At 39.2% G+C, this 21,491-nt stretch overlaps 1 protein-coding gene across 7 annotated transcripts in view; it reads right to left on the bottom strand.

The window, feature by feature from the left end:
• wnk4a (WNK lysine deficient protein kinase 4a) overlaps positions 1 to 21,491 on the bottom strand; it is a 128,656-nt gene that overhangs the window by 33,011 nt on the left and 74,154 nt on the right. For 6 of the 7 annotated variants that reach the window (XR_015503768.1, XR_015503767.1, XM_087275646.1 and 3 more), the window contains 5 exons: positions 18,021 to 18,390; positions 14,731 to 14,897; positions 12,586 to 12,650; positions 7,695 to 7,830; positions 5,812 to 5,928 (listed from right to left, as the gene is read on the bottom strand). Coding sequence is in view for 5 of the 7 variants with exons in the window: in XM_087275646.1 (XP_087131772.1) it covers positions 5,812 to 5,928; positions 7,695 to 7,830; positions 12,586 to 12,650; positions 14,731 to 14,897; positions 18,021 to 18,390 (855 nt within the window). In the remaining 2 variants the exon portion in view is untranslated. Of the gene's footprint in view, positions 1 to 556; positions 914 to 5,811; positions 5,929 to 7,694; positions 7,831 to 12,585; positions 12,651 to 14,730; positions 14,898 to 18,020; positions 18,391 to 21,491 lie in introns of those variants that run through there. The other variant, XM_087275649.1, reaches the window with a different exon arrangement.

Raw genomic sequence — 21,491 nt, forward strand, 5'->3', positions numbered from 1 at the left:
GTGTCTGACTCCATCATGAGCTTGGAGTGCATCCATACATCTTTGCAATGACTCAAATAAATATAGTCATCTGGAATGCCAAAGAAAGCATTTCTGCAGGACTCCCAGAGTTCATCAAGATTCTTTGGATTCATCTTCAACGCCTCCTCCTTCATCTTACCCCACACATGCTCAATAATGTTCATGTTTGGTGACTGGGCTGGCCAATTCTGGAGCAGCTTGACCTTCTTTGCTTTCAGGAGCTTTGATGTGGATGCTGAAGTATAAGGAGCGCTATCCTGCTGAAGAATTCTCCCTCTCCTGTGGTTTGTAATGTAATGGGCAGCACAAATGTCTTGATACCTCAGGTTGTTGATGTTGCAGATCTCTCGCACGCCCCAATACTGAATGTAACCCCAAACCATGATTTTTCCTTCACCAAACTTGACTGATTCTGTGATAATCTTGGGTCCATGCGGGTTCCAGTACGTCGTACACTATTTGTGATGATTGGGATGCAGCTCAGCAGATGGTTCATCATTATTTGTTGCTCTTACAACTGGGATCGACGACAAGACTTTGGTCAGGTAGTGTATTTATTTAGGGTAAATCTTTGATTCTATACACAATATATCAGTATCAGAATGTGAACATCAAATGTCAATTCTAACACATGCAACCTATTATTATTGTCCAGATTTTGAGCCCTTGCCGTTTCATCACTATAGTCATTCGTGTTAAATGTGTGCCAGGTCAAGTTAAAATGGCTTTTCAAGATCTGGCCATGTGGTGAACACTGCCAGTGAAGAAAAAAAAAATCCGAAAAAAGGCACATCGCTCTCCCGCATCTTTTTAATAAGGGACAAACAGAACCAGATGTCTGAAACAGCGGGTGATCTGGGGCATGTGCTCGTCAAATTATGACAAAATATCTCTGAAATGCGCAGAAATGAGGAATGCTAGTGAGTGTCAGTCAGAGTTTGTATGTGCCTGCTGTATGTGTCTTGTAGTGTATTTATATATAGTTAAAAGTTATACTGTAGTTCCATTTAATTACTATCTATATCAGTCCCTACAGGATTTTCCAGGGACATTTATATATGGGGGAAATAAGTGTTGAACACGTCACCATTTTTCTCAGAAAAATTTTTCTTCGCTGTCGCCACTGCCTCGCATGGTTCAGGATTGGTAGAGCTACGCATCGATGAATTGGCTCTTCAGTGTTTGAACTCTCAGTAATGAATAAATCACACTGAACTGAGCTAAACTGAACTGAACTGAACTTAAACACTAAAACCTGAACCACACTGTTCCAGTTACTGAACCACACTGTTCCAGTTACTATGACCATTTATGTGAAGCTGCTTTGACACAATCTACATTGTAAAAGCGCTATACAAATAAAGCTGAATTGAATTAAAAACATCTTTCTAAAGGTTCTGTTGACTTGCAATTTTCCCCGGATGTTGGTAGCAATCAAAGAAATCCATTTATGCAAAGAAAACAAAACTAATTGGTTTACAAATATAGTTATGCTTAATAAAATGAAATGACGCAGGGAAAAAGTACTGAACACATGAAGAAGGTGAAGTGTATTAAAGCAATGAAGGCCCAGACAGCAGCTGGAATTTCTCGGTAGTTCTTCAGCAACCCTCTGCCCTTCCTCAGTTTAAATGATTATTAGCTGCTTCAGTCTTCAGCGTTATTTGCCTCAATGATTGTGTTTTAAAATACACACAAATCTTGTAAAACCCTTATAGTTTCCTGATCTTCAGAACTATTGGACTCTCCAAATACTGGAGGGACTTTTAAGATTTTACGTGAAGCAAATCTTTTCAAAGTAAAAAAAAAAGATAATCAATTCAATCCCAAATGTGAATTTGTTGCGTTTCCATTAAGTTGTTAGAGTGGCTCAGTGTAGTATTGGTAACCTAGCAACCAACAGCAAACCAGGCAAACATAATGGCGTAATGTGGGTGTAATGTTCACTACATCAGAGTTTTTTTTGCAAATGTGTTTCCATCTGCCATTTTTTCCAAAACAATCTCATCTCATTAGTATTCGAAATTTCGCATTCCCGTCACTTGTTTCTCATGCGTTACTGCAACACCTGCATTTACATACAGTAGGGTGATGGAAAACCGGCTAGTGTTTTATTTCTAACTCAAAGCACTTCTGTACGCTCTGTTAAATGAGTGTGAGATCTGGCTACGTGCCTCACCGAGCGCTTTCCCACAAGACCTTTACTAAACTGTGCACAAAAGTGCGTATCGCTCACTGATGGAGAGGAAGTTGAACGTTTGCTAGTGGGATTTTGCCTGATAAGAGCAGGAGTTGAACATTCGTGTTGCTCTGCTACAGCTGATAATGTGTGTGCTTATGTGCTAACACTAGCACCACTGACATTATCAGCAGACTTACATCTTAACCTTGATGTAGTCACGTTTAATAGATTTAACTTCAAATAAATGTACCATCTTAGCCAATAAGGTAACTGTAATGTCACAGGCTTGAAATAATATACAATGTGTTATTTACACCTTGTGAAATAAATTTTAAAGTTGGTATTAAATTCAAATTTATCCATGCATTTATTTAATTATTTATTATTTATTTATTTATTTATTTATTTATTTATTTATTTATTTATTTATTTATTTATTTATTTAATTCATACATTTTCTGACCATATAATATTTAATCAAAATATTTTAATATTAATGTAATAAAATAATATGTAGTGTGTTATTTATATTTGGTAAAATAAATTATTTATAAGTTGGTATTAAATAAAAATGTATCCATGCATTTTTTAAAATTAATTTATTAATTTCTCAATTTATAAATTTATTTATTTATTTATTAGTTTTTTATTTGTTTGTTTGTTTGTTTATTTAATTTTTTTACTATATAATGTCTTATTAAATTGCAATAATATAAATGTCATAAAATAATATGTAGTGTGTTATTCATATTTGGTGAAATAAATTGTTTCTAAGTTGGTATTAAATTAAAATTTATCCATGCAGTTTTTTTTTATTAATTTATTAATTTCTCTATTAATTAATTATTATTTATTTATTGTTTGTTTGTTTGTTTATTTAATTTTTTACTATATAATGTTTAATCAAAATGCAATAACTGCACCTTCTTTCTTTTTTCGGGCTTTACATTTGAGAGGAACGTCAACATCTCAACATACATATTATAGAGAAAAGTCAGTCTATATTGTATTTGTGTCACACACAAAAAAAAAAGCTCATCAAAACACAATAAATGCGACCATATTCTTACAGCCTTAATATAAAGAAGAACACAGCTGCTGCTACCTCTAGCTAAATCCTTAATGTTTTAAAATTATGTTCATCCTTCAATTATATTATACCAGAATTTAGTCGTTCAAATTATAAATAAATTTTTTCTAATAAAAACAATAATGCATATTAATGTTCGTATTTTGATAGACTGTGAACACATATTTAGGAATGAGTGTAAAAGTTTTATGATCAAATAGTTATCATTCATAGAACTAAAATTATTTAATTCGTAAGTAAAATTCTCACATTTCTACTGGTCTGAAAGCATAAGTCAAGATGAATAAGCTTAACATATGTCACACAACCAGCGATCGCTTTCCAGAGATTGCTGGTCCTCACACGAACTCTCAGGACTTCCGCATTCCCCAGGACTACACATTCATACATGCACTGCTTCCAGACACACACGCCTGCTCAGTCATCTATCCTGATTGCATCACCAGCTGGACCTTGTTCACAGACTGATTCCATTCCATTCATAAGCCACTCATTGACGCTACCAGTTTGCCGAGTCTTGTTTTCCCAGTGTGACATTACGAAGCGTTTCTCCCTGTCTTGTTTATCCGTGTTTAGACCCTAGCTTTGCATTCCTTGTTATCCTGTTTAGCCGCCTGCCTTTAGACCTATTGCCTGTTATATTGACGACGATTCTGGACTGCCTTAACATACCCGTTTGCACCTGATTTGACCATTGCTTGCCTGACTTTGAATAAACTGCATATTGGATCTTACCTCCTGTTGTCTCCTGTCACTCCACCCCAGTCGTGGTAACAATATATTGGTAACACTTTAGGTCACAATTATTGCCATTAACTACTGACTTATGACCTGCTTATTATTAGGATATTAACTGTTCATTAGTAGTTATAAGGTATAATCTTATTCTGCATTCCTGTTCCTACTAAAAACCTAAACCCAACTTCAACCATACTAACTATTAATAAACAGCTCATTTGTAGTTTTTTAAGTTAGTAGTGTTAGTTAATGGTTTGTTAATATCATGAACTGTGATCTAAACTAAAGTGTTACTAATATATTTATCCTTTAGGAGGTAGTTAACTTTTACAGTGGTAAAGCTACAAGACAATAACGCCAATATTTATGCATTAAGTCACAATACAATGGGAACATTACAATACAATACAATGGGAACATTGTATGGGAAATGGCAGAAACTGCAAATGCTTGTAGTTTCTGCCAACTCGACTCTACACCATAACTTTTCAATCCAGACGGACGGGGCAAACATTACTGCATCCAAAATGGTGAAAAGCCTTGGAGTAACGATTGATGACCAACTAAACTTCTCTGACCACATCTCTAGAACTGCTCGATCGTGCAGATTCACACTCTATAACATCAGAAAGATCCGACCCTTCTTATCTGAACATGCAGCTCAACTCCTTGTTCAAGCTCTTGTTCTCTCCAAACTGGATTACTGTAACTCTCTACTAGCTGGGCTTCCAGCTAACTCTATCAAGCCTCTTCAACTGCTCCAGAATGCAGCAGCACGAGTTGTCTTCAATGAACCTAAACGAGCACATGTCACTCCGCTGCTAGTCCGTTTGCACTGGCTGCCAGTTGCTGCTCGCATCAAATTCAAAGCTCTGATGTTTGCCTACAAAGTGACTTCTGGCCTTGCTCCTTCTTATCTGCTCTCGCTTCTGCAGATTTATGTGCCCTCCAGAAACTTGCGTTCTGTGAATGAACGTCGCCTCGTGGTTCCATCCCAAAGAGGGAAAAAATCACTTTCGCGAACGCTCACGCTCAATCTGCCCAGTTGGTGGAATGAACTCCCTAACTGCATCAGAACAGCAGATTCACTCGCTACTTTCAAGAAACGACTAAAAACCCAACTATTTAGTCTCCACTACACTTCCTAATCTGTAATTGCCTCTCTGAATATCACACTAACTGTACAAAAAAATAAATAAATAAATAAATAAAAAATAAAAATAAAAATAAAATAAATAAAATTTTTTTTTTTTTTTAAATAAATAAAAAATACTAATACTACTAATACTTCCCTTCTTAGACTTTACAGACCTGAAACTTGCCTATAGCACTTATTCATTGTTGCTCCTGGTTGTGTAAATTGCTTCCTTGTCCTCATTTGTAAGTCGCTTTGGATAAAAGCGTCTGCTAAATGACTAAATGTAAATGTAAATGTAAGAACAGACAAGTGTACATTTAAAAGTACAGTTTTCCCAAAAATTTAATTTTTCAAACAACTTAATGACCCTCAAGTGATTCCAAACCTTTTTTTTTTTTGTTCTATTCAACACAAAAGAAGACAATCTGAAACTGGTAACCATTGACTTCCATAGTAGGGAAATGAAACACTATGGAAGTCAATGGTTATCAGTTTTTATCCTCACTCGATGTATCTTCTTTTGTGTTTAACAGAAAACAGGAAGGAGTAAAAGGTGATTAAATAATAAGAGGATCTACAGTTTTGAGTGAACTATAACTTTAAGACGTCATAGACACTATATAGACACAGATAGACACCTACCATTACCGCAGCAATGTCTTCAGGGTTGTCGCCATCGAGGTCAAATTTGAAGGTGACCATCTTATCATTGTGAGTCTGTAGCTGACATTCAACCACCCGGTCCACTTTATCAGACAACTGTGGATAACAACACACACACTGTGTGTTAGTCGGGAAATGTATTCATGCATTTAGCTTTGCAAAATTATTTATGCATAATAGCCTAAATAAATATAATTCTCTTTGAGATCTCCATGTGTGTGTGTGTGTATGCGCGACTGTGCATCGGTCATCCTCTGAGCTGATTGTGTTTGACTGTGCGTTTACTGTTTATCTCTTGAGCCCTTTGAACGCTAATCAATGCAAGCCCAAAGGGTCTTTATGAAACAAATGAGCGGGGACATACTGTACCCACACAGAGAACGATCACACGTAAATGCTGAACATCTTGAATTCACATGCGATATCATATTAAGCTAAAACCATCTGCACTGCTCTCTATATATTTGTCTCTATCATCATCTAAAGGGTTTACAGAAGCAGTGGAATGGACTGGTGAGTGGATGCATCATTAATTCCTATTAATTCAATTCAATTTATTCGTATAGCGCTTTTCACAATATTTATCGGTCCAAAGCAGCTTTCAGAAATGGTGGAAATTATTATATTGGAGTCAAAATGTGAGATGTTAAGTTGTTGTGTATATCCTGGGCAGTATAGATCTGAAGGCAAAATTATTATATATTATATGGGTCAATATTATTAGCCCACTTGAGCATAAATATTTTATTCCATTGTCTACAGAACAAACCACTGATCCCCTTCAGAGGGAACCTCAACGTGTGTCTGAGACACTTTGGGAGTACGCTAGACGACCAATCACTCTAAAGAGTAAGAAAACTGGGCAATGAAAACTGGCCCCCGTTGCAAATCCGCTCGCGAAAAGTACACACTCAGGCCCTGTTTACACTGTCTTTGTTTTTAAATGGCATTTTAGAACGACAACGATTTGACATCCACAGTGGCGTGTAGCATTTCTGAGCAGCCCTCCTTCCTCTCTACCTCTGAAAATGCACATCACGTGACCACACAGACACAGCCTTGCGCTCGAGACAGCAGGTCCAGGCAGTCAGAGGGCTGCTTCAATCTTTCACTCACTTGTACTTAGTCATTTTAGTGAACACCTCAGATACTGTTGGCTGGTTCCTGTTGGTTGTACGTCTTTTTTACCGACGCCATTATAACGACACAGATCACTGCCTATTCACGAGTCCCGCAGAAAAAGTGATTGACAGGTGGTAATTATGTGTGTGTCTTGCCTTTATTCATTTACTGTAGGATTTGTTTATGGGTAAAACAAAGACCATGCAGGTCAGGTAGTTTAAACGGTAGGCTACAAATAATAAATTGGTCATTAATTAATTATTCATAATCGAAAATCGAATCGAATCGTGCCTTTAGAATCGAAAATGTAATCGAATCGAGGATTTGGAGGATCGTGACACCCTTAGTATATATATATATATATATATATATATATATATATATATATATATATATATATATATATATATATATATATATATATATATATATATATAAACAAAAAAAAAATGTTGGTTATTGGACTGATTGGGTAGCTATACTTGTACAGAGAAAATTAGGAACTGTTTAAAATGTTTTAAGACCTACAACACAATATTTCAGTGAATTTAAGATTTTTTAAGGCCTAAAGTTTTGCATTTGAAATGTAAGACTTTTTAAGACCCCCTGGCATCCTCAAACAAAGTTCACATACCCGTAACCCTGCTCTCTAACATGTGATCTCAAATGAATCAATCATTATATTGAGCACTTATTATTGGATGTGTATGTGACGGGATGAAATCGTGAATTTTTCTCACCCCTGTAATGCGCAGGCGGGACCGCGTTCTCCTCCTAAACAGCTTCCCTGCTGTGCGTCTGGCAGCAGCTTTACTGCCTTGCTCCGACTGTCCCTCGTAGCCATCGCTCAAGCCTGACGTCACATCTGAGGCATAGCTGTGGACATAAATATATGACAGATTACAGACAAAAGGGCATCTGCGTAAAACAAACGCTGGAATAGTTCATTTGGCTGTGGCGACCTCTGCAATAGAGACTAAGCCGAAGGAAAATGAATGAAACCAGTAGCCATTGACTTCAATTGCATATTTTATCCTACTATATGGATGTTAATGACTAAAACAGAACCTAAAAAGGAAAACAACTTAAGTTTAAGTAAATGATGAGTCAATTTCAACCCGGGCTCATTGTGGAAACGTAGCCCCGCGGACGTTTCTGCGGACCGCGATTTACGTCCCCAGTAGGTACGTATTCGAGCAGTTTTTGTTTTCGCGGATCCGCGAGAGGCTGCTGTGCGAACTTTTTCGTGTCTCGGGCGCCTCTCGGGAGCGCGCGCCGTTCGCGGCCGCGCCGTTCTCACGAGAAAAGCCGCCGACTCGGCCGCCCTCCTTTTCCTCCTGCTCCTCCTCCTCCTTCCCTAAACCCGAGCGACGGTTTGCAAAAGCCGTCCAGAAAAAAAAAAAAAAAAGCAAAAGCCCTAGTCTTCGATTTCGACCGCGTTTTCGGATCCCACCGCGTTCTCGCCCTTATTTTTAGGATTCCGTTTTTCGTCTTACCTGATTACCGGAACCGCTGTTCCCCGGACTCGTTCCCGGTCGTCGTCCCCGCAGCCGGCTCCTCCTCCTCCTCCGGGACCTCCACTCCGCCGACGCAATGCTGTGAGCTAAGCGGACAAACTGGTTGCACCGGGAAAGCCCTCCACTTGGAGACCAGCCGTCGGCCGGCGAGCGCGAAGAGGAGGGGCGGAGCAGCGCCACACCGCCCCGCAGCGTTCGCTCGAAAAAAACTAAACGCAGCCTTACGTACCTCCGGCCACGTAAATCGCGGTCTCCAGAAACGTCCGCAGGGCTACGTTTCCAGAATGAGCTTGGGTTGGTCAATTTTCATAGTTGAGTGAACTACCCCTTTAAGTTCAACCATTTAAACCATTAAACATTGTCATTCATCTGAAAAATAACAAACAATTTAACACATTTCTGAACACATTTCACTAAGTGTATTACTTCTATAACAGGGAAAGTTTATCTTCTTGTACCTAAGAAGAAAAGACTCCTGGACAGCGAAATGTATTTTTAACTGCACTGTTTTGTGGAAATCCAATACCACGGCCAAAGAAAAAGAACTACTCGTAGTATTTGCATTGGCTTTGTCTTTACTGAAGTTCCACACGCAGTTAGAGGCCGTGTTTGACTTGGGCCCGTAGGGACGCGGAGTCCATTCTGAGCTTGTTTCTGTGAGCTAATTGTGTCTCCCAGGTCTTTTACCAACACAAGCCTCTGTTTTATCCAAACACTGGGCTTCCTACGAGGCCCACAAACCTTTATAGCCAGCCTACCGCTTGGCGATCTTTGGCTCTATTGAAAGATTTCAGGCTGTTGAGGAACGTCAAGTTCTTATGAGCGGAAAACAATGTTGTAATGGCGAGCATTCGTTAGGGACGGTGTCCAAGAGCCCTGTGGTGTATAAACAGTATCCTATAGGACATAAAACGTGTTTTTTTTGTTACGAAAGATGAGAGGAGGGATGAAAACATGAGCCCTACTGAGCACAAAGTCATTAGTACATCATCATTTAGGAGTAAAAAGACATTTGAAGCATTTTAAGGTACAATTATTGCTATTAATAAACCATTATCTATGACTTTTGCCTCAATAAACTGCTAAGCTCATGCTTATTAATAGTATTAAGGTAGCAGTTGGGTTTAGCTAATGTGTAGGATTAGCTATGTGGAATAAGATCATGCAGAATATGTGCTTTATAAGTAACAGACAACAGCTTATTATTAGACATGCTATTAAGCAACTAGTTCATATATATAAATATATATGTGTGTGTGCAAACCTACCAACTGAGAGTGACATTGAGATGAATATGTATATATGAGTGCAAAGTAAGTGTCATAGTAACTTTTAATCTGGATTATAAGGGCTTACTCACACTATGCCATCCGTACCGTGCCCAGGCCCGTTTCCCCGATCGTTTGAGAAGTGTGAGTGTGCTGAATCGGGCTCAAGCACGGTTCACTTGGCCGGACCTGGCCCGTTTGGAAGAGGTGGGCCTGAGCGCAGTTCACTTGGGCTTTGGTGCGGTACACTTGTAGTGTGAGTGCAAAACGCGCCAAAGCCCGAAACTGAAAGCGAGACGTGACTTTTAAGGGGCTGTTTCATATGGATTTATTAATCAATTTTACTGTTCAGTGAACGCAAACTGCCGTAGTTTATTAAATACGCAAACCCCTCACTGCACGACAGCTGCGCCTTCAGCAGACCTCCTCATTCCTGCAGCACGAGAGCTTTATGATTGTTTATGAGCGCCAAAAGTGGCAGATCTATTCGGCGAAATATCTGACTGCGTGTCACAGCATCCCTAAGGACTGTTTGGCGAAATATTTGACTGCATGTCACTGCATAACAAACGATTTAAACGATATAATGAGCAATCTCTGCTGTGCTGAGCGAGAGCGCTCACTGAACAGTGCAGCATCGATGACGTAAGCGTGCCCAGGCCTGATTGTAATGTGAGTGCGGGCCGTCGGGAGACAGGAGGGGGGACAAGTGTGCTTTGCCCCGGTTCGAGGCAACTGTACATAGCGTGAGTACTGCCTAACATTAATTTCCTTTCAAAAGCAGCCCATGTCAAAGTAGGCGGAGCCCTAGACAAGGGCGCCTGCAGGATTTTATTCCAAGGTACGCACAAATCCGGCACCGCCCCGCCCCCTTCCCCAATCATGTCAATAAACACATTATTTAAGGGCATTCATTACCACATCATTCGTTTCCTTTTTAATTTTAATTTAAATTTTTTAAATTGTTGAAATCTAAATGTAATAAAAGCACATCAGCACCAAGGAAAAATCAGGGTAATCTTTAAAATTATGACATATTTAAAAAATTGCAAATATATGACAGAAGATTGTGATAAAAGACAATTACTGACGCATTAATTAAATCCTTACTTTCCACTGACCGACAATCATCCACCTGCAGAGTTGAGTAGTAGATGGCTCAAACAAAAAATATAATTATTTTGGGGGGAAAAAAAATATAAAACTAGTTTCAGGGAAGCCTATATTAAACTGTTTTCCATGTTGTGCCGGTCAATTACAATCTAATTCATTTAATTAAATAATTTGAATGAGCAGGACAAAGTATGCCTGTTCGCAACATCACTGAACATGTTCCCACATCAATAAACACATCACGTAAAGATTACCATCAAGAATGCATTATTATATGGTGTCATGTCTTTGCAATCAAAACATATCGGTAGCACTTTATAATAACTACACACTATAAATCATTTATTAAGCATTAGCAAATAGTGAACTCATTATTTGTTAAGCATTAACTCTACATTAATAAACGTTTGTAAGCAGTTTATAACTGCAGCTACAAATGCTCTATTCTTGACTTATATGCAGCTATATAATGTGTTTAATGACTGTATTTTCATACTTAGTTAATGATGTATTTTTCATTACTAAATTAAGTATTGCATTATTTACAAACCGTTTGTATTTAAGAGTAGTTGAGGGTTTTTAGGATCATTCAGAATGAGGTAGTAAATGATTAATAAACTATTGACATTAACGTTTGTATGTCTTATTATTCAGGCATATACTAATAGTTAACTAATATGTTAATAAATGCTTTATTAACTCAACTTCATGCAGTTTTGTGACCTAATCTAAAGTGAGGACTATTTATGCTTTATAAATCCCTTATAAATTACAAATAAAGGCTCAGAATCAATTGAACAATAATCTGTGCAATCTTTCTAAAAAGTAAAATGACTGTAAAGTTTAAACATTGCCAAATAACAGGAGTGTCAAAATATGACATCTAACTGGATAAAACAACAATATAATAATTAAACAATATAATAAGATGTGATGTTTAAACTCTACACTGATTCTATTTTAGATCAGGTTGCAAAGATTGATTTTTTTTTATAGTACAGTTTCATTTGTATATCTTTAAATGAATAGGAATGAATAATGTCATTCTTCCTGTTTCGAATTTAACTGAGCCTTTATTTGTCATTTAAGTATGAAAATACAATCATTAAACACATTATATAGGTGCTTATAAGTCAAGAATCGAGAATTTGTAGCTGCAGTTATAAACTGCTTACTAACGTTTATTAATGTAGAGTTAATGCTTAACAAATAATGAGTTCACTATATGCTAATGCTTAATAAATTATTTTTAGTGTGTAGTTATTATTAAGTGTTACCGATATGTTTTGAATGCAAAGACATGACACCATATAATAATGCATTCTTGATGGTAATCTTCCCTATTGGAAAGAGGCAAAATGTGTAGTCGGGGCAAAAACAGCCACTAACACAATGAAAGGGCAGTACATTTTTGGAATTTCTTACATTTTTCAAATCATTTTCACAAAATATGTTTCAAATTAAGATTTGTCGCCAAAAGTCATCCCATTTGCTGAAACTTAAGACTCAAAATTTCCCCAGAGTGGATGAAAATACCCCCAACAGCACACAAGAGTTAAATAACCAAAAAACTCCAGTACTGACCTCCAAATGGATTTCCTTTTGGCCTGAAGTTATATATATATACAATGGTGTTACAATATACACATTGTTTTTTTTAAGCTCTGTGAACATTTTTTACCATAGCACAGATGAGAGAATGCCTGATGCACAAAGGAAGCAAAGGTGTTTACCTGTCTACAGGTGAGGAGAAAGGGCTGAGTGGTCCTCTTTCAGTTTTGGCAGACACGGCAATACTCTGAAGAAACAAATAGGCTTTTAGTTACACTAAGTACCTATTAAAGAGACAGTTGACCCAAAAATGAAAGTTTACACACTATTTTTTTATTTTTCATTACTCACCCGCAAGTGTTTCCAAACATTAATGACTTTCTTAAGAAGATATTTTGAAGAAAGCTGGAAACTGGCGACCGTTGACTAGCATTTTACAGCTTTCTCCAAAATATCTTCCTTTGTGTTAAACGGAATAAAGTAACTCAAACATGTTTAAGAGTGAGTAAATGATGACTGAACTTTTACTTTTAGTTGAACTATCCATTTAAGCACTTCCTGCTAAGGTAAATTGAGTTTTAATAAGTCTACTGAACTTCATTCATTCATTTTCTTTTTAGCTTAGTCCCTTTATTAATCTGGGGATGCCACAGCGGAATGAACCGCCAACTATTCCAGCATATGTTTTACACAGCGGATGCCCTTCCAGCTGCAACCCATCACTTGGAAACATCCAAACACACGCATTCACACTCATACACTACGGACAATTTAGCCTACCCAAGTCACCTGTACCGCATGTGTTTAGACTGTGGGGGAAAGCGGAGCACCCGGAGGAAACCCATGTGAAAGTGGGGAGAACATGCAAACTCCACACAGAAACGCCAACTGAGCCAGCTGAGGCTTCAACCAGCGACCTTCTTGCTGTGAGGAGACAGCACTACCTACTACGCCACTGCGTCGCCCTCTACTAAACTCATCTATAAGTAAGACCAGGGCTGCATTTAAAATCGCATACTTCCCTATTATATAGTATATGAAAAACAGTATATGAGCCAAGTACTATGTCTGAATTCATAGTGGTGTAAAAAAGTATGCGACAAGTACCCGGATGATCTATTACAAATGCCTGATGTAGTACATCCCAATTCCTGTCATGCTCCTCATATTCATACTATAACCAGTGTTGAGTGTAATTGGTTACAAAAGTAACTAGTTACAGTAATTAAATTACAGTAATTAAAAAGTAAGGGATTGCTTTTCATTTTCAGGTCAATTAATAATTAGTTAATTACAGTTACTTATAATGTACTTGTTTAAATTCAACAGTTCTGGATCAATCAATTAGGGTAAGCAGAGTAATTCATTGATCAAGTAGATTGAACATGCTCGAGAAACTATGAACAGAATGTCAGAAATTCATGGTAACATACTGTATGGTGTGGATAAAACATAGTGACATCGCTTTGAAATGTTTTCATGCATGTAATTGTATAATTCTTAAAGAGTTACAGTTTTTAATCAAGCTAAAATATCCTGTTTGGCTCAGATTTAAAGAATTAAAAGTGTTTCATTTCTATTGTCTATGCGGAATTGAGATTTATATGTAATAAGCTCTTTTAAATAAATTAATTTAATCATTTATTGAGACAGAGCCATTAAAATTGCAATTTCAAGAGTTCACACTTTGCTGGTGATTGGTTATAAAGCGTGTTTGGCATACTGTCCTGGGAGAGAGCCCTGAGCTCGTAAGATCCTCGAACCCGGGGCTCCCTCTCATTTAGAGGGCGAGACAGGAGTTTAAGCTCAGGATAGATCTCGAGAACTCCCCTGCGGTTTGTAGCTTATGACCAATTAGGGACTACTATGAATGGATAACTGGCAGCACGTCTATGGTGGCAATTTAGATTAGTCAATTAAGGGTTAAAACCAGTGACATTCTTGCTGTAAGGCAACAGCACTAACCACCAGGCCGCCATGCCGCCCAATATAGGAAAGGAGGAGCAGTAGGGGTGGAAGGGGGGATTCTTCAAAACAAAGATGTCTGTGGTGTGGAACTTTGGTTATTTATGACGACTTAGGAATCGTCTGATTGGTGAATCATGTGCTAGCTAATGCGGGACCAGCCGTGATCAATCATAAGCATGTGATCCTCTCGAAATTTGTTTATCAACAAACTTAAACAATTATAATGATGTATCTAATGTATATAACAATGTATATAACACTTTTCTAATGGTCAGGTAGTAAATTCACATTCAAATGTAGTACCTACTCGAGTAGTAGGTGATTTCGGATGCAGCCATTGTTTGTAGGTTTGTACTCACTGAAGGGAAACGGAGAGCTGGGATTGGTGGGCTAATAATGGGCGGGGCATCAATGGGTGTGGCCGGCTGGGAGAGGCGGGTTGGAGAATAGCTAACGTTCCCTGTTGAAGCCTCGGTACAATCCTGTGATCCAGAGGGACTGAGATATCCATCAGTCTCACAGTCGGCTGGAGGAAAACAAAGAGAAACAGACAGTCAGTTGCAGAGTGAGGAGTCACACTAATGATTCAAATGGCTGAGTATTAAACTTCATATTTGGAGTTACAAATAAAATTTACCAACACCTGTCTCGTTAGTTCGATTTCTAAACGTTCAAATCACACAAAATCTGCAGAAAGTCACATCTAATACGAGCCCCTCCTCCCAGAATATCATCAATCTATAGCGATCGCTTATTGGTTCCTGTAATACAAGGCAGGGCTTCATTAACCTCATTGACCGTTACACTTTTCCCCATTCAAAACTATACGAGTGATGAGTCTTGTGTATTCTATAGTCTTTGGTATTCTCAAATTGCTAAAATTGTATTTATAATCACTTTTAGCACTAGATATTGAATGCAACCCGGGCTCATTGTGGAAACGTAGCCCCGCGGACGTTTCTGCGGGCTGCGGTTTACGTCCCGGGAGGTACGTATTAGAGCGGTTTTTGTTTTCGCGGATCCGCGAGAGGCCGCTGTGCGCGCTTTTTCGCATCTCGGGCGCCTCTCGGGAGCGCGCGCCGTTCTCGCGCGAAAAGCCACCGGATCGGCCGACTCGGCCGCCATCCTCTTCCTCCTCCTCCTCCTCCTTCCCTAAACCCGAGCGACGGTTCGCAAAAGCAGTCCAGAAAAAAAAAAAAAGCAAAAGCCCTCGTCTTCGATTTCGACCGCGTTTTCGCATCCCACCGCATTCTCGCCCTTATTTTTCGGATTCCGTTTTTCGTCTTACCTGATTTCCGGAACCTGCTGTTCCCCGGACTCGATCCCGGTCGTTGTCCCCGCGGCCGGCTCCTCCTCCTCGTCCGGGGCCTCCGTTCCGCCGACGCAACGCTTTGAGCTAAGCGGACAAACTGGTTGCATCGGGAAAGCCCTCCACTCGGAGGCGAGCCGTCGGCCGGCGAGCGCGAAGAGGAGGGGCGGAGCGGGGCCACACCGCCCCGCAGCGTTCGCTCGAAAAAAACGAAACGCGGCCTTACGTACCTCCGGCCACGTAAATCGCGGTCTCCAGAAACGTCCGCGGGGCTACGTTTCCAGAATGAGCTTGGGTTGATTGAATGCTTGATTCTGATCAACTATATCCATTTCATGTTGGCGCCAATAGCCTTGTGGTTAGTGCGTTGACACATGGCACTGAGGTGTTCGCGGTGACCCGAGTTCAATTCCCGGCTTGAGGTTCTTTGCCGACCCTTCCTCTATCTCTGCTCCCCATAGTTTCCTGTCTCTGAATCTCCACTGTCCTATCACAATAAAGGTGAAAACCCCTATAAAAAAAAAACTATAATAGTTTCAGAATTATACTACAAAACAATGCAGTAAACATCTCCTATTTTTCCTTCTGTTCATTTTTCCTCCATATACAGTATAAATATGGTAATAAAATGAGTTGTTTAAAGAGACGTATACATAGGTTTTGTTACAAGGTATTGGAAATGTTGCCAGTGTAAAAATTAATACAGATAATAAAATAATAATAATACAGTAAATCTACTGTTTAATTTTACAGCGTCCTACATTTTGTACAGTGTCCACTCCAAAGTGTCTAAACTCCATAATGTACTACCTATACCCTCACCCTTCACCTTCCCTGATGCGCATACACACACAGTTGCTATTAAAAAGAGTTTATTTGTGGAAGTCAGTTGACTGTGATGTGCTGTTTTCAGGAGAGCTGCTGGACTTAACGCGGCGTGAAAGAAACATTGAGGAAGATTTAGGGCACTGCTCCGTATAGTTTACATGAGGCTCAGTGGACGTCTTGAACCCGCTGATCTACTGTTAAACAGAGGTTACCTAACATCGCCCTGCCTGCTGTATTATTGGTCATTCAATGGGTTTATAAAAACAGATTTTCTTTATTCACATCATTTATTTCATTTAGTTTTTTCTTTCCACTTTGACTTTTGTATATCAAAGGCTTTAATTGTATTTAATTATAGCCAAATTGTGACCACAACGCCTTAGTTGGGGACTGGATTTGTTAATAGGGTAAAACTTGGATTCTCTATAGAGATACTGTATTTTATTTTTGAATCGATATAAGTATTAGTCACTAAGAGTCATGAAACTCTTGACTAAATTTATTTATGTGCGTTGAACATCGGCGGTTCATTCCGCCGTGGCAACCCCTGATGAATAAAGGGACTAAGCCAAAGGAAAATAAATAAATGAATCTGTTGAACATCAATTAAAATAACATTAGCATGTGTTAGCTTTAATTGTAGCGAACAACTGGCTAAGTTTGAGCTTTTACCCACTAGTTTAATCTTCTTCTGGCTTTAAAATGTGACCCTGGATCACAAAACGTCTTATGTTACACAGGTATGTCAGAACTATTAGCCCCCCTTTTAATTTTTTGTTTGTTTTTTAAATATTTCCCAAATGATGTTTAACAGGGCAAGGAAATTTTCACAGTATGTCTGATAATATTTTTTCTTCTGAAAAAAGTCTTATTTGTTTTATTTCGGTAAGAATAAAGGCAGTTTTTATTTTTTTTATGAGCCATTTAAAGGTCAAAATTATTAGCCTCTTTGAGCAAATGTTTTTTCCGACTGTCTACAGAACAAACCAAGACTAAAACTTCCTAAAGACCATCAAGAATAAAATTTCGGTCTTATATAGGAATAAAAACGCTAAAGATTTTTTTAAGACCCAGCAGGTTTTTTTTACTTGCCCCATCAAAAACCTAATTCTAATAAGTTATTTATTATCCACACATATTTTAAACAGCTAAATGTATGAAAAACTGTTTCGGTTTAACCCCCTCCCCCACCCCCCAATCTCACCCCCCTCTTCACTTTCATCCGCGACACCTTTAAACCTTCCCTGCTCTTTACTTTCATCCGCGACACATCCACCCACCAAGCCGTCCCCACAGTTTTGTGTTTTGTTTGCGACAAACACCCACTCCACAGCTTCTCTTCACTTTCGTTTCTCCACTATCGTCCGCGATACGATCAGAATGATGTCATAGGGCCCGTACCGGCGAGCGGGGCCCTTGTGTATCGGTGCCGGTGGTCATCCCATTTAATTAGCATTATTCAAAATGATTCTGAGGAAAAAAATACGAATAAATTAAGGATCAGATGCTTACAGGTCGCTGAGGAGCAGCTCGTTTGTCGGATGTGGAAGTGCTGATCAGCCTCTGGTTCCTCTGGTTCCGGTGGGAAGCCCCCGTTAATCCCAAAATCTGATGATCCAGTAGCAGGAGAGCGGACGGGCTCTGGAAAGAGAGGTGTGGATGGGATCTGCACGGGAGATGGAGTAGGGGTTTCAGACATCTGAACGGTGGATCTGGGAGACAGCAGCTCGGGTTCTTCCTCAATGATCCCTTCTTTTTTCTTCTGCTGCTCTTCTGCTAGTCGCCGATGTTTTTCCCGCTGGCGTTTGATGGCCGTCACGCGGTCTCGCATGGCTTTGGCCACCAGCTTGTAGTCTGCCTCGCAAACGAAGCCCAAAACCACCTGTGAAAGACAAGTTTTAGGCGCATAAATAAACATACTGTAATATTAGCATGTTTAGCACATTGTTAGCATAGGTTAGCATTATTAAAGGTCCCGTGAAGTGCTTTGAAATTTGCATTTTTTGTTCTAGGTGTGACAATTGTAGCTAAAACATGAAGAGAGGGTGGGGCATATAGTGGCTCCTCCCCTTTAAAAAAACAAGAGTGTTTCGTTTTCATGATCTGAATTTCAGGTTTTGAATTTTAGGATATTTAGTTTGATGCTAAATTAAAAAAAAACTCACTCTTGATCACATTTGATGATGATTGATGATGATTTGATGATGATTTAGCAAACTAAACAGACCTTTTATTCCCGGTTGCTTTGCGCAAGTCCTGTCTTGTTGATATGATTATATGCGTTACTACGGAGACATGTAAATATGCAGCTGTCAATCAATATTGGTGGGCGGGGGGACCACACTCCTACGTCAAATTGCGTTCAGTCTGAAAACCGCTCCAATTGGTCCACCATTTTTGTGTTGTTAAATGGAAAAAAAGGACTGTGTGTGTTTATGTCCCCCTAAAATGACCACCTATACACTATACCTACACACATGTCTGTCCAAACAGCTTGAAAAGTAGATTTCTTACCATAGGTGCCGTTTAAATCTCAGATGTTCAATATTCAAGTTATGAAATTCAAATTCAAATTAAGAAATTCAAATTCAATAAATTTTTAACGGCATATAAAAATTCTGATTTATTAAATAACAATTGTCAGTAATTAAAATTAACACAATTCAAATTCAGATTTTGGCATATTTTTTTTTAAATTAATTCTCAGAACAAGACAACATGTTTAGCTTGTCTAGAAAATGCTTCTTGATTTAAAGGCGCAGTATGCAAGTTTGACACCCAGTGGTTGAACTAGGTATTGCATTCCTTGACCAAAACGCATTTTCACTCGGCTCCTCCTCTGACGAGTCCAGGTTGCCAGATTGACGTGAGTGTGCTGACTATTGAGCCAAAAGGCTGATTTAAGGCTGATTTGAAGCGTCTCTTATATAAAAGAAACGGCACTTGATAGAAGGAATTTTTTTCATACTAAAATAAGTTTTAAGTCGTGTTGTTAGGACACGGGGTTACAATGTAACCTGCTCACCTAATGTTTACGTTTATAATATTCATATTATTTGGTAATTAATAACCACATCATGTGGAACTCTGAATCTGCGTCTCATTTTGGAGTCGGCTACTGTCCACCGGAGGTCACATTTTTGGTCGCGTGCACATGCTATGAGAGCCTTGCTGACTGAATAAATGAAATACGCTGTTTTCCCCAAAGGCAACCCAAGGGTGCTGAAATATAATTGGCTAAGCTGGCATTGGGCGGGTTAAATGACCAAAACAAAGACAGACGTTTTGGCACATAACACACATTTTCAAAGCAGAATATCTGACTTCAGCATTGTTTTTCAGATGAACAAGAATGTTCACTTAGCATGTTTCTTAATTATCTGCAAACATATTAGTGTATTTCTATGCTAAGAGTCAACAACTTACATACAACACCTTTTTGCAATAGAAACATAACAAAAACGCATTTTTTTGCAGTGCTAAAGTAGATTTGAGCTTGGCATAAAGTTTATGAAAATGACTCTACAGTGCAGATCTCAATAAACTTTCCACCCAACTTCGGAACAGTGTGTTTCCAATGAAACAATGTCGGCCATTGAAGCCTCCATCAGCACATGGGCTCATCAAATAACACAATAACCCGCCGTCGATGCGACTTAACGATAAATTTGTTCTTGATGAAAAGCAGACAAGATGAGAGATAAAAGGAGGATTGTGATAGGCCGGCCTTATAATAAGTTGGACTGCAGACTGGACAAGAGAAAGGATTGAGTTTCACAACACCGGGCACGTGACCCTCTTCCTCCTTTGGCCCCCTGCTCTCACATTTCCACGTCGATGATTAAAAAGCGATGCCCTTGAAAGCGTTATGCAACACGCAGCAGGGTTACACAGGCCCCGGTGTTTCGGGATGAAGTGAGCGCTGTCCCGCTATGTCAAGAAAAGCGCTGGCAGGAGATGCATATTCAGGTGTGTTTGAAAGCGTGCAGGAAGGTCAGGAGTTCAGTGACGGCCCACATTATTGACACAGGAGGAGGAAAGTCATCAAGTCGGAGTGAGGACAGACTGCTGGAAACCAGCAACACTCTGAAGGTCATTAAGAAAATCTTGGAAAGTCATGAGATACACAAGATTAGGTCCCAAGAGCTAAAAGAGGTCAAGAATGTTTCTGCGTCATGTTTGAACCCGAAAACAAATTGTTTAATCAAAAACAAATTTACAGTGCATCCGGAAAGTATTGATAACGCTTCTACAGCCTTATTCCAAAAAGGATTAAATTAATTGATTTCCTCAAAATTCTACACACAATACCCCATAATGACAATGCGAAAAAAGAGCTTTTGAAATTGTTGCAAATTTATTAAACATAAAAACCATGAAAAAGCACCTGTACATCAGTATTCAAAGCCTTTGCCGTGAAGCTCTTAATTGAGCTCAGGTACATTCTGTTTCCACTGATCATTCCTGAGATGTTTCAGCAGCTTAGAGTTCACCTGTGGTCAATTCAGCTGATTGGACATGGTTTGAAAAGGCATACACCTGTCTATATAAGGTCCCAGGGTTGACAGTGCATGTCAAAGCACAAACCAAGCATGAAGTCAAAGGAATTGTCTGTAGACCTCCGAGACAGGATTGTCTCGAGGCACAAGGCTGGGGAAGGTTACAGAAAAAGTTCTGCTGCTCTGAAAGTTCCAATGAGCACAGCGGCCTCCATCATCTGTAAGTGGAAGATGTTTGGAATCACAAGGACTCCTCCTAGAGCTGGCCGGCCATCTAAGCTGAGTGATCGGGGGAGAAGGGTCTTAGTCAGGGAGGTGATCGATAACCCTATGGTCACTCTGTTTGAGCTCCAGCATTTTTCTGTGTTAAAGAAGGACAACCATCTGTGCAGCAATCCACCAATCAGGCCTGTATGGTGGAGTTGCCAGACGGAAGACACTCCCCGGCTAGAATTTGCCAAAAGGCATCTAAAGGACTCTCAGA

This window comes from Danio rerio, chromosome 12 (assembly GCF_052040795.2).
Source record: "Danio rerio strain M-AB ecotype USA chromosome 12, GRCz13ab, whole genome shotgun sequence".
In the NCBI taxonomy this organism is placed as follows: domain Eukaryota; kingdom Metazoa; phylum Chordata; class Actinopteri; order Cypriniformes; family Danionidae; genus Danio; species Danio rerio.